The 12,921-nt window shown below is 47.3% G+C and overlaps 1 protein-coding gene across 7 annotated transcripts in view; it reads right to left on the bottom strand.

Annotated features, from left to right (window-relative positions):
- Positions 1–12,921, bottom strand: part of LOC129842251 (acid-sensing ion channel 1-like) — a 96,939-nt gene that overhangs the window by 12,212 nt on the left and 71,806 nt on the right. For all 7 annotated transcript variants that reach the window (XR_008757517.1, XR_008757518.1, XR_008757516.1 and 4 more), the window contains exon 5: positions 571–627. Coding sequence is in view for 4 of the 7 variants with exons in the window: in XM_055910727.1 (XP_055766702.1) it covers positions 571–627 (57 nt within the window). In the remaining 3 variants the exon portion in view is untranslated. The remainder of the gene's footprint in view (positions 1–570; positions 628–12,921) is intronic.

The raw sequence follows: 12,921 nt of genomic DNA on the forward strand, positions 1-12,921 counted from the left end.
TCTGCTGTAAGACTGTGAGAGCTTGTTGTGAGAAACAGACAAAGCCCTGATTAGGTAGAAAGAGATGGGAAAATTTGAAAGGATCAAGCAGACAAATAGACAGAGACAGACAGGCAGAGAGACAGAGAGGCAGAGAGACAGAGAGACAGAGAGACAGAGAGGCAGAGAGACAGAGAGACAGAGAGACAGAGAGACAGACAGAGAGAAAGAGAGGCAGAGAGGCAGAGAGACAGAGAGGCAGAGAGACAGAGAGAAAGAGAGACAGACAGAGAGAAAGAGAGGCAGAGAGGCAGAGAGACAGAGAGGCAGAGAGACAGAGAGACAGAGAGACAGAGAGGCAGAGAGACAGAGAGACAGAGAGACAGAGAGACAGAGAGAAAGAGCGAAACAGAGAGAGACAGAGAGAGACAGGGACAGACAGACAGACAGACAGACAGACAGACAGACAGACAGACAGACAGACAGAGCGAAAGAGAGAGAGAGAGAGAGAGAGAGAGAGAGCAAGAGAGAGAGAGAAAAACAGACAGAGAGAGAGAGAGAGGCAGCCAGACAGACAGAGATTTAACTTACCCAAGGCAGGGTCGGCACACTCCTTGTACTGCTCTGGGGTACAGTAAGGGGCATCTCCTGAGGAAGACATAACAGAGACAGAACACAATGTCCTGGATGAAGAGGAGGAGGAAGATGATGAAGAGGGACTTGTCTGGCGTTTACAACTCTTCTCTTTCTCTGGTCTCATCTGCCTAGAAAACGTCTCCCTAAAATGTGATCTAATCTCCTAATGAAATGAATTAATTGATTTCATTAACACTGGTGTCCTTTCATTTTCTCTAGATTGCACAAGCTCTTCTATCAGTGACAACACAGTTAGAGACACACCACAACAACCTGATGTCCGAGATACAGTGCATTAGCTCCCTCCTGTCGTATAATTATACTTATTCACATCACGTCCACACTGTTCACATCCAGTACATGTGTAACAGTTTAACTTTAGTACGTCCCCTCGCCCCGACCAGGGCACGAACCAGGGACCCTCTGCACACATCAACAACGGTCACCCACGAAGCGTCGTTACCCATCGCTCCACAAAAGCCCCTTGCAGAGCAAGGGGCAACACAACTTCTAGGTTTCAGAGCAAGTGACGTAACTGATTGAAACGCTACTAGCGCGTACCCGCTAACTAGCTAGCCATTTCACATCTGTTACACATGCCACCTGGCAGGTCCGGTGAGGAACGATGAATGAGATCATGTCAGACGCTACAGAGGAGGACGGTGTCCCAGATGGCAGCCTATTCCCTAGATAGGGCATTACCTTTTGACCAGAGGCCCCTTAGTCAAAAGTTCTGCACCACAGAGGGGAATAGGCTGCCATTTGGGACAGTGTGGAGGATGGTCCTTCACAGTGCAGATGACTGATGAGTACTCTGAGGACAAGTGTCTCTCAGAATAACTACTGAGAGCCACTGCTACTGTTACTTCTAACGAGCACCAATTACAGGTGCTGGTTATAGGAGCAATTCAGAATAAAAGCTAGATGGCACATTTAGATAGCATTGATTTGGCTGACAACCATGGTTTCTATAGGAATGAATCATAATACAACATTTAATTGCACAATTTGATCTAATCAGGAAATAAGTAGAACTTTGTATGGCTGGCCCTTAAAACGAATTAGGCTGACAAACAATCGGCAGAGCAATTGTTCTGACAAATCCAGCGCAACCAATCTAGTCTGCTACTACCCACTTCACAATTAACCTTTAACAATAGATCGCAGGAAAATAGGGTTAGGATTAGGATTAGGGTTAGGATTAGGGTTAATTCACAGGAAAATAGGGTTAGGATTAGGATTAGGGTTAGGGTTAGGGTTAGATCATAGGAAAATAGGGTTAGGGTTAGATCACAGGAAAATAGGGTTAGGGTTAGATCACAGGAAAATAGGGGTAGGGTTAGATCACAGGAAAATAGGGTTAGGATTAGATCACAGGAAAATAGAGGCTTTACTTTTTCTGTCTTTCTCATCTTCAGCCTAGTCACCCCTGTCTCTAAAATACACAATCCATCACATTCAACAAACCTTGCCTATGCTGCTCGGCCATCGCTCATCCACATATTCATATGTACATATTCTCATTCACACCTTTTAGATTTGTGTGTATTAGGTAGTTGCTGTGGAATTGTTAAGATTATTTTTTAGATATTACTGCACTGTCGGAACCAGAAGCACTGTCACGACTTCCGAAGTCGGCTCCTCTTCTTGTTCGGGCGGCGTTCGGCGGTCGACGTCACCGGCTTTCTATCCACCGCCGCTCCATTTTTCATGTTTCCATTTGTTTTGTCTTGTTCCCTGCACACCTGGTTTTCATTCCCCCAATCAATCCATATGTATATATTCCTCTGTTCCCCGTCATGTCTTTGTGTAGGATTGTTTCTGTTACGTGTGTTTGGATATTGTGGATATTGTTACACGCATTACTTTTTGTCTATGTTCCGTGTTTTGGGCACATTTATAGTTATTTTTGTGCTGTCATTTTGGACCGGAATAAAAAGTGCGCCTGTTCACTACACTCTGCTCTCCTGCACCCGACTTCGCCTCCGATACACACTAGAGTCAGTGACTGAGTCATGGTTCCATATAGTCAGTGACAGAGAGGATGACTGAGTCATGGTTCCCTATAGAGTCAGTGACAGAGAGGATGACTGAGTCATGGTTCCCTATAGAGTCAGTGACAGAGAGGATGACTGAGTTATGGTTCCCTATAGAGTCAGTGACTGAGTCATGGTTCCATATAGTCAGTGACAGAGAGGATGACTGAGTCATGGTTCCCTATAGAGTCAGTGACTGAGTCATGGTTCCATATAGTCAGTGACAGAGAGGATGACTGAGTCATGGTTCCCTATAGAGTCAGTGACAGAGAGGATGACTGAGTCATGGTTCCCTATAGAGTCAGTGACAGAGAGGATGACTGAGTCATGGTTCCCTATAGAGTCAGTGACAGAGAGGATGACTGAGTCATGGTTCCCTATAGAGTCAGTGACAGAGAGGATGACTGAGTCATGGTTCCCTATAGAGTCAGTGACAGAGAGGATGACTGAGTCATGGTTCCCTATAGAGTCAGTGACAGAGAGGATGACTGAGTCATGGTTCCCTATAGAGTCAGTGACTGAGTCATGGTTCCCTATAGAGTCAGTGACAGAGAGGATGACATATGCCGCGTTCACGTGCTAGTCGGAACTAGGAAACTCTGAAGTTTTAGACTTGCTAGTAGGTTGTAGTTGAACATATGCCGCGTTCAACCAGTTAGCAAGTCGGAAATGTCAATTTCCTGGTTCCCACTAGCACGTGAATGCGGAGTCATGGTTCCCCATAGTGTCAGTAACAGAGAAGATGGTGGTGGTTCCCATAGTGAGTGACAGAGAGAATGACTCAGCACTTGGTATGTGGAATTTTCCAACATTCTATATTTTTCTAGGGGCAGATCATAGACTTAGTTAGATGACTCTTCTTCGTATCTGTCCCACTATGGCATCTGTGAGAGCACGGGCAGGGCCATTGAGGCCATCTCCATTTTAAAGTAGTGCATTTTATTATTCTACTACATCTAAGTAATCCAACTGAAAGGATCCATACTGCCACCTGGAGTGTGTTGTTGGAACAGGTATAAAGCCAAGGTTGGCGATTTTTCTACCACCTGCAGTTATGGAATGAGGATAATTCATTGGCTGATCTCTCCTGATGACCCGGATGGAATTATGTGATCCTTCCTTAACCCATAGGAAGTCCCACCCAGTTGACTACTTTAAAATGGTGGAAGTTGTCAATATCAATGTCCTTGCAATTTTTTTAAATTTCCGAGTATTGATCTCTATCTCTATTTATCTTTATGGGGCAGCTCTGCGTCGAGGGCCGAAATTAATGTGACTGATTAAGTTTGGAAAATAAATGTGATTGGTTAAGATTGGGATTATGGGTTGGGTTAAATTTAGGTAAGACATATGATTAGTTAAAGGGATAGTTCACCCAAATTACAAATGACCCATTTAAGCAAGGGGCGTCAAACTATTTCCATGGAGGGTCTACTGCTTGCAGGTTTTATCCTTTCATTTAAGACCTAGACAACCAGGTGAGGGGAGTTCTTTACTGAGACCTAGATAACCAGGTGAGGGGAGTTCCTTACTGAGACCTAGACAACCAGGTGAGGGGGAATTCCTTACTGAGACCTAGACAACCAGGTGAGGGGAGTTCCTTACTGAGACCTAGATAACCAGGTGAGGGGAGTTCCTTACTGAGACCTAGATAACCAGGTGAGGGGAGTTCCTTACTGAGACCTAGACAACCAGGTGAGGGGGAATTCCTTACTGAGACCTAGACAACCAGGTGAGGGGAGTTCCTTACTGTAACCTAGACAACCAGGAGAGGGGAGATCCTTACTGAGACCTAGACAACCAGGTGAGGGGAGTTCTTTACTGAGACCGAGACAACCAGGTGAGGGGAGTTCCTTACTGAGACCTAGACAACCAGGTGAGGGGAGTTCTTTACTGAGACCGAGACAACCAGGTGAGGGGAGTTCCTTACTGAGACCTAGACAACCAGGTGAGGGGAGTTCTTTACTGAGACCGAGACAACCAGGTGAGGGGAGTTCCTTACTGAGACCTAGACAACCAGGTGAGGGGAGTTCCCTAATGAGACATAGACAACCAGGTGAGGGGAGTTCCTTACTAAGAACTAGACAACCAGGTGAGGGAAGTTCCTTACTGAGACCTAGACAACCAGGTGAGGGGAGTTCCATACTGAGACCTTGACAACCAGGTGAGGGGAGTTCCTTACAAAGACCTAGACAACCAGGTGAGGGGAGTTCCTTACTATGACCTAGACAACCAGGTGAGGGGAGTTCCTTACTATGACATAGACAACCAGGTGAGGGGAGTTCCTTACTGAGACCTAGACAACCAGGTGAGGGGAGATCCTTACTAAGACCTACACAACCAGGTGAGGGGAGTTCTTTACTGAGACCTAGACAACCAGGTGAGGGGAGTTCCTTACTGAGACCTAGACAACCAGGTGAGGGGAGTTCCTTACTGAGACCTAGACAACCAGGTGAGGGGAGTTCCTTACTGAGACCGAGACAACCAGGTGAGAGGAGTTCTTTACTGAGACCTAGACAGCCAGGTGAGGGGAGTTCCTTACTGAGACCTAGACAACCAGGTGAGGGGAGTTCCTTACTGAGACCTAGACAACAAGGTGAGGGGAGTTCCTTACTATGACCTAGACAACCAGGTGAGGGGAGTTCCTTACTAAGACCTAGACAACCAGGTGAGGGGAGTTCCTTACTGAGCCCTAGACAACCAGGTGAGGAGAGTTCTTTACCGAGACCTAGACAACCAGGTGAGGGGAGTTCCTTACTGAGATCTAGACAACCAGGTGAGGGGAGTTCCTTACTGAGACCTAGACAACCAGGAGAGAGGCGTTCTTTACTGAGACCTAGACAACCAGGTGAGGGGAGTTCCTTACTGAGACCTAGACAACCAGGTGAGGGGAGTTCCTTACTGTGACCTAGACAACCAGGTGAGGGAAGTTCCTTACTATGACCTAGACAACCAGGTGAGGGGAGTTCCTTACTGAGACCTAGACAACCAGGTGAGGGGAGTTCTTTACTGAGACATAGACAACCAGGTGAGAGGAGTTCTTTACTGAGACCTAGACAACCAGGTGAGGGGAGTTCCTTACTAAGACCTAGACAACCAGGTGAGGGGAGTTCCTTACTATGACACAGACAACCAGGTGAGGGGAGTTCCTTACTATGACCTAGAAAACCAGGATGAGGGGAGTTCTTTACTGAGACCTAGACAACCAGGTGAGGGGAGTTCCTTACTAAGACCTAGACAACCAGGTGAGGGGAGTTCCTTACTATGACCTAGACAACCAGGATGAGGGGAGTTCCTTACTAAGACCTAGACAACCAGGTGAGGGGAGTTCCTTACTAAGACCTAGACAACCAGGTGAGGGGAGTTACTTACTAAGACCTAGACAACCAGGTGAGGGGTGTTCCTAACTATGACCTAGACAACCAGGTGAGGGGAGTTCTTTACTGAGACAGAGACAACCAGGTGAGGGGAGTTCTTTACTGAGACCGAGACAACCAGGTGAGGGGAGTTCTTTACTGAGACCTAGACAACCAGGTGAGGGGAGTTCCTTACTGAGACCTAGACAATCATGTGAGGGGAGTTCCTTACTGAGACCTAGACAACCAGGTGAGGGGAGTTCTTTACTGAGACCTAGACAACCAGGTGAGGGGAGTTCTTTACTGAGACCTAGACAACCAGGTGAGGGGAGTTCTTTACTGAGACCGAGACAACCAGGTGAGGGGAGTTCCTTACTGAGACCTAGACAACCAGGTGAGGGGAGTTCCTTACTGAGACCTAGACAACCAGGTGATGGGAGTTCCTTACTGAGTCCTAGACAACCAGGTGAGGGGAGTTCCTTACTAAGACCTAGACAACCAGGTGAGGGGAGTTCCTTACTGAGACCGAGATAACCAGGTGAGGGGAGTTCCTTACTATGACTTAGACAACCAGGTGAGGGAGTTCCTTACTGAGACCTAGACGACCAGGTGAGGGGAGTTCCTTACTGTGACCTAGACAACCATGTGAGGGGAGTTCCTTACTAAGACCTAGACAACCAGGTGAGGGGAGTTTCTTACTAAGACCTAGACAACCAGGTGAGGGGAGTTCCTTACTAAGACCTTGACAACCAGGTGAGGGGAGTTCTTTACTGAGACCTAGACAACCAGGTGAGGGGAGTTCCTTGCTAAGACCTAGACAACCAGGTGAGGGGAGTTCTTTACTGAGACCTAGACAACCACGTGAGGGGAGTTCTATACTGAGACCTAGACAACCAGGTGAGGGGAGTTCTTTACTGAGACCGAGACAACCAGGTGAGGGGAGTTCTTTACTGAGACCTAGACAACCAGGTGAGAGGAGTTCCTTACTGAGACCTAGACAACCAGGTGAGGGGAGTTCTTTACTGAGACCTAGACAACCAGGTGAGGGGAGTTCCTTACTGAGACCTAGACAACCAGGTGATGGGAGTTCCTTACTGAGACCTAGACAACCAGGTGAGGGAAGTTCCTTACTAAGACCTAGACAACCAGGTGAGGGGAGTTCCTTACTGAGACCGAGATAACCAGGTGAGGGGAGTTCCTTACTATGACTTAGACAACCAGGTGAGGGAGTTCCTTACTGAGACCTAGACGACCAGGTGAGGGGAGTTCCTTACTGTGACCTAGACAACCATGTGAGGGGAGTTCCTTACTAAGACCTAGACAACCAGGTGAGGGGAGTTTCTTACTAAGACCTAGACAACCAGGTGAGGGGAGTTCCTTACTAAGACCTTGACAACCAGGTGAGGGGAGTTCCTTACTGAGACCTAGACAACCAGGTGAGGAGAGTTCCTTACTAAGACCTAGACAACCAGGTGAGGGGAGTTCCTTACTGAGACCTAGACAACCAGGTGAGGGGAGTTCCTTACTGAGACCTAGACAACCAGGTGAGGGGAGTTCCTTACTGAGACCTAGACAACCAGGTGAGGGGAGTTCTTTACTGAGACCTAGACAACCAGGTGTGAGGAGTTCTTTACTGAGACCTAGACAACCAGGTGAGGGGAGATCCTTACTATGACCTTGACAACCAGGTGAGGGGAGTTCCTTACTATGACCTAGACAACCAGGTGAGGGGAGTTCTTTACTGAGACCTAGACAACCAGGTGAGGGGAGTTCCTTACTATGACCTAGACAACCAGGTGAGGGGAGTTCCTTACTGAGACAGAGACAACCAGTTGAGGGGAGTTCTTTACTGAGACCGAGACAACCAGGTGAGGGGAGTTCTTTACTGAGACCTAGACAACCAGGTGTGAGGAGTTCTTTACTGAGACCTAGACAACCAGTTGAGGGGAGTTCTTTACTGAGACCGAGACAACCAGGTGAGGGGAGTTCTTTACTGAGACCTAGACAACAAGGTGTGAGGAGTTCTTTACTGAGACCTAGACAACCAGGTGAGGGGAGTTCCTTACTATGACCTTGACAACCAGGTGAGGGGAGTTCCTTACTATGACCTAGACAACCAGGTGAGGGGAGTTCCTTACTAAGACCTAGACAACCAGGTGAGGGGAGTTCCTTACTGAGACCTAGACAACCAGGTGAGGGGAGTTCCTTACTGAGACCTAGACAACCAGGTGAGGGGAGTTCCTTACTAAGACCTAGACAACCAGGTGAGGGGAGTTCCTTACTAAGACCTAGACAACCAGGTGAGGGGAGTTCCTTACTGAGACCTAGACAACCAGGTGAGGAGAGTTCCTTACTGAGACCTAGACAACCAGGTGAGGGGAGTTCCTTACTGAGACCTAGACAACCAGGTGAGGGGAGTTCCTTACTGAGACCTAGACAACCAGGTGAGGAGAGTTCCTTACTGAGACCTAGACAACCAGGTGAGGGGAGATCCTTACTGAGACCTAGACAACCAGGTGAGGGGAGTTCCTTACTAAGACCTAGACAACCAGGTGAGGGGAGTTCCTTACTGAGACCTAGACAACCATGTGAGGGGAGTTCCTTACTGAGACCTAGACAACCAGGTGAGGGGAGTTCCTTACTGAGACCTAGACAACCAGGTGATGGGAGTTCCTTACTGAGTCCTAGACAACCAGGTGAGGGGAGTTCCTTACTAAGACCTAGACAACCAGGTGAGGGGAGTTCCTTACTGAGACCGAGATAACCAGGTGAGGGGAGTTCCTTACTATGACTTAGACAACCAGGTGAGGGAGTTCCTTACTGAGACCTAGACGACCAGGTGAGGGGAGTTCCTTACTGTGACCTAGACAACCATGTGAGGGGAGTTCCTTACTAAGACCTAGACAACCAGGTGAGGGGAGTTTCTTACTAAGACCTAGACAACCAGGTGAGGGGAGTTCCTTACTAAGACCTTGACAACCAGGTGAGGGGAGTTCTTTACTGAGACCTAGACAACCACGTGAGGGGAGTTCTTTACTGAGACCTAGACAACCAGGTGAGGGGAGTTCTTTACTGAGACCGAGACAACCAGGTGAGGGGAGTTCTTTACTGAGACCTAGACAACCAGGTGAGAGGAGTTCCTTACTGAGACCTAGACAACCAGGTGAGGGGAGTTCTTTACTGAGACCTAGACAACCAGGTGAGGGGAGTTCCTTACTGAGACCTAGACAACCAGGTGATGGGAGTTCCTTACTGAGACCTAGACAACCAGGTGAGGGAAGTTCCTTACTAAGACCTAGACAACCAGGTGAGGGGAGTTCCTTACTGAGACCGAGATAACCAGGTGAGGGGAGTTCCTTACTATGACTTAGACAACCAGGTGAGGGAGTTCCTTACTGAGACCTAGACGACCAGGTGAGGGGAGTTCCTTACTGTGACCTAGACAACCATGTGAGGGGAGTTCCTTACTAAGACCTAGACAACCAGGTGAGGGGAGTTTCTTACTAAGACCTAGACAACCAGGTGAGGGGAGTTCCTTACTAAGACCTTGACAACCAGGTGAGGGGAGTTCCTTACTGAGACCTAGACAACCAGGTGAGGAGAGTTCCTTACTAAGACCTAGACAACCAGGTGAGGGGAGTTCCTTACTGAGACCTAGACAACCAGGTGAGGGGAGTTCCTTACTGAGACCTAGACAACCAGGTGAGGGGAGTTCCTTACTGAGACCTAGACAACCAGGTGAGGGGAGTTCTTTACTGAGACCTAGACAACCAGGTGTGAGGAGTTCTTTACTGAGACCTAGACAACCAGGTGAGGGGAGATCCTTACTATGACCTTGACAACCAGGTGAGGGGAGTTCCTTACTATGACCTAGACAACCAGGTGAGGGGAGTTCTTTACTGAGACCTAGACAACCAGGTGAGGGGAGTTCCTTACTATGACCTAGACAACCAGGTGAGGGGAGTTCCTTACTGAGACAGAGACAACCAGTTGAGGGGAGTTCTTTACTGAGACCGAGACAACCAGGTGAGGGGAGTTCTTTACTGAGACCTAGACAACCAGGTGTGAGGAGTTCTTTACTGAGACCTAGACAACCAGTTGAGGGGAGTTCTTTACTGAGACCGAGACAACCAGGTGAGGGGAGTTCTTTACTGAGACCTAGACAACAAGGTGTGAGGAGTTCTTTACTGAGACCTAGACAACCAGGTGAGGGGAGTTCCTTACTATGACCTTGACAACCAGGTGAGGGGAGTTCCTTACTATGACCTAGACAACCAGGTGAGGGGAGTTCCTTACTAAGACCTAGACAACCAGGTGAGGGGAGTTCCTTACTGAGACCTAGACAACCAGGTGAGGGGAGTTCCTTACTGAGACCTAGACAACCAGGTGAGGGGAGTTCCTTACTAAGACCTAGACAACCAGGTGAGGGGAGTTCCTTACTAAGACCTAGACAACCAGGTGAGGGGAGTTCCTTACTGAGACCTAGACAACCAGGTGAGGAGAGTTCCTTACTGAGACCTAGACAACCAGGTGAGGGGAGTTCCTTACTGAGACCTAGACAACCAGGTGAGGGGAGTTCCTTACTGAGACCTAGACAACCAGGTGAGGAGAGTTCCTTACTGAGACCTAGACAACCAGGTGAGGGGAGATCCTTACTGAGACCTAGACAACCAGGTGAGGGGAGTTCCTTACTAAGACCTAGACAACCAGGTGAGGGGAGTTCCTTACTGAGACCTAGACAACCATGTGAGGGGAGTTCCTTACTGAGACCTAGACAACCAGGTGAGGGGAGTTCCTTACTAAGACCTAGACAACCAGGTGAGGGGAGTTCCTTAATGAGACCTAGACAACCTGTTGAGGGGAGTTCCTTACTGAGACCTAGACAACCAGGTGAGGGGAGTTCCTTACTGAGACCTAGACAACCAGGTGAGGCGAGTTCCTTACTGAGACCTAGACATCCAGGTGAGGGGAGTTCCTTACTGAGACCTAGACAACCAGGTGAGGGGAGTTCCTTACTGAGACCTAGACATCCAGGTGAGGGGAGTTCCTTACTGAGACCTAGACATCCAGGTGAGGGGAGTTCCTTACTATGACCTAGACATCCAGGTGCGGGGAGGAGAGAAAACCTTCACACTCTCAAATATAAGTTACCAGGGTTACAGAAAGTGTTTATGCCGAAGCAGTGAAGAGAGTGGTAGAGGATGATGGGCACAGGGTGAGGGATCCTGAGAGGATTCCTGTGAATAGGCAGAGACCAAGACAGAGTGATGGGAAGAATATGTGCCTCAGTAAGGTGGGCTTTTAAGCATTCATAGCCATGGTTGTTAATTGTACTGCAGAAAAGGATCGCAAATCACAGAAGTTAGAGGTTGTGGTGGCAGCGGCAGAGAAATGCTTGGGAATGTGAGGATTTTCTGCAGAACAGCTGCAGGGTGTGTTGCGGTGTAGTGATATGTCCTCAGACCGTTGCTCTGGAATAGGACGAGACAGGGTTAAATTGTGGAATGGGCTGGCAGGGCAATTTACACAATAGTTTTATTATCGTTTTAAAGAATATAATGAATGTAGGTTGGTTGTGAATGGCTTCACACACCAGTACAGTAGGGGGTAGGGCTGTTGTGGTGACTGTATTACCGCCACATCAGCGGTCACGAGTCATGAAGGCAGTGAAATTCCACGTGAATGTTTAGTCACAGTAATTAGGCTTCTCCAAGCTCTGATGCTGCTGATGGTCATTAGTAGTCTACTAATCTTACTAACTGCCTGTTACTCTGCACTCTATTGTCCCTCTAATCACTCGGACATCAATGCAAATGTGGTCGAAAATCTAATCAATCACTTCATGAGATCTCATGAGCTCAACATTTCTATAGGCTATGCAATTATACAAGAAAACAGAGTGATGACCTCTATTAAAAAGAGGAGGATCCCATCAGCTTTCTATAGGCTAGACTTACTATATTTATTGATCAACTTTCCTAATGTTAAACACATTGCTTCTCTTTACAACAGGAGTATAGCCAACCTGGCTGGCATGAAAATGAACCATGGGAAAAGTGTCCTCAATTCGCTTTTTAAGTGTATAGGTGACATTTATTTTTCACCTGACCCTGTTTCGATACAGGTGCATGATAATGGTCCATTCTAAATTATAACAAATGTCACACATATATTTAGTATATGTAAAGATAAGATTAAATCAATAATATTTTGATGGGTGACAATATAAGCCTATCAATTAAATATTATAACTTGTGAATGATGCCCAGCATAAGAAACAATGCATTTAATTTGTAAATTTTTTGAATCATAGTCGCACACATCATGTATTCTAGCCCATAGGCCTATTGTAACGGCTGTCCTCCTCTTCTTCATCCGAAGAGGAGCAGGGATTGAACCAAGGCGCAGCGAAGTTTGAACACATAATGAATTTAATGACAAGACGGAAAACTAACACGAACTACACTTGAAATGATACAAAATAACAAACGACGTAGACTGACCTAAACATGAGAACTTACATAAACACGAAGAACGCACAAATGGAAAACAGACTACATAAACCGAACAAACCGAATACAGTTCCGTATGGTGCAGACATAACACAAACACGGAAGACAATCACCCACAACGAACACTGTGACAACGCCTACCTAAATATGACTCTTAATTAGAGGAACGCCAAACACCTGCCTCTAATTAAGAGCCATACCAGGCGACCCAAAACCAACACAGAAACAGAAAACATAGAATGCCCACCCAACCTCACGTCCTGACCAACTAACACACATAACAACTAACATAAATAGGTCAGGAACGTGACACCTATATGTTTTAATAAGGTTTGTATCACAACTAAAGTGGCCAAATAACTTCTTAAAATGAAGCACATTATTCCGCTTTATGAGGGGTGT

Source organism: Salvelinus fontinalis, unplaced genomic scaffold, assembly GCF_029448725.1.
Source record: "Salvelinus fontinalis isolate EN_2023a unplaced genomic scaffold, ASM2944872v1 scaffold_0027, whole genome shotgun sequence".
NCBI classification, from domain to species: Eukaryota; Metazoa; Chordata; class Actinopteri; order Salmoniformes; family Salmonidae; genus Salvelinus; species Salvelinus fontinalis.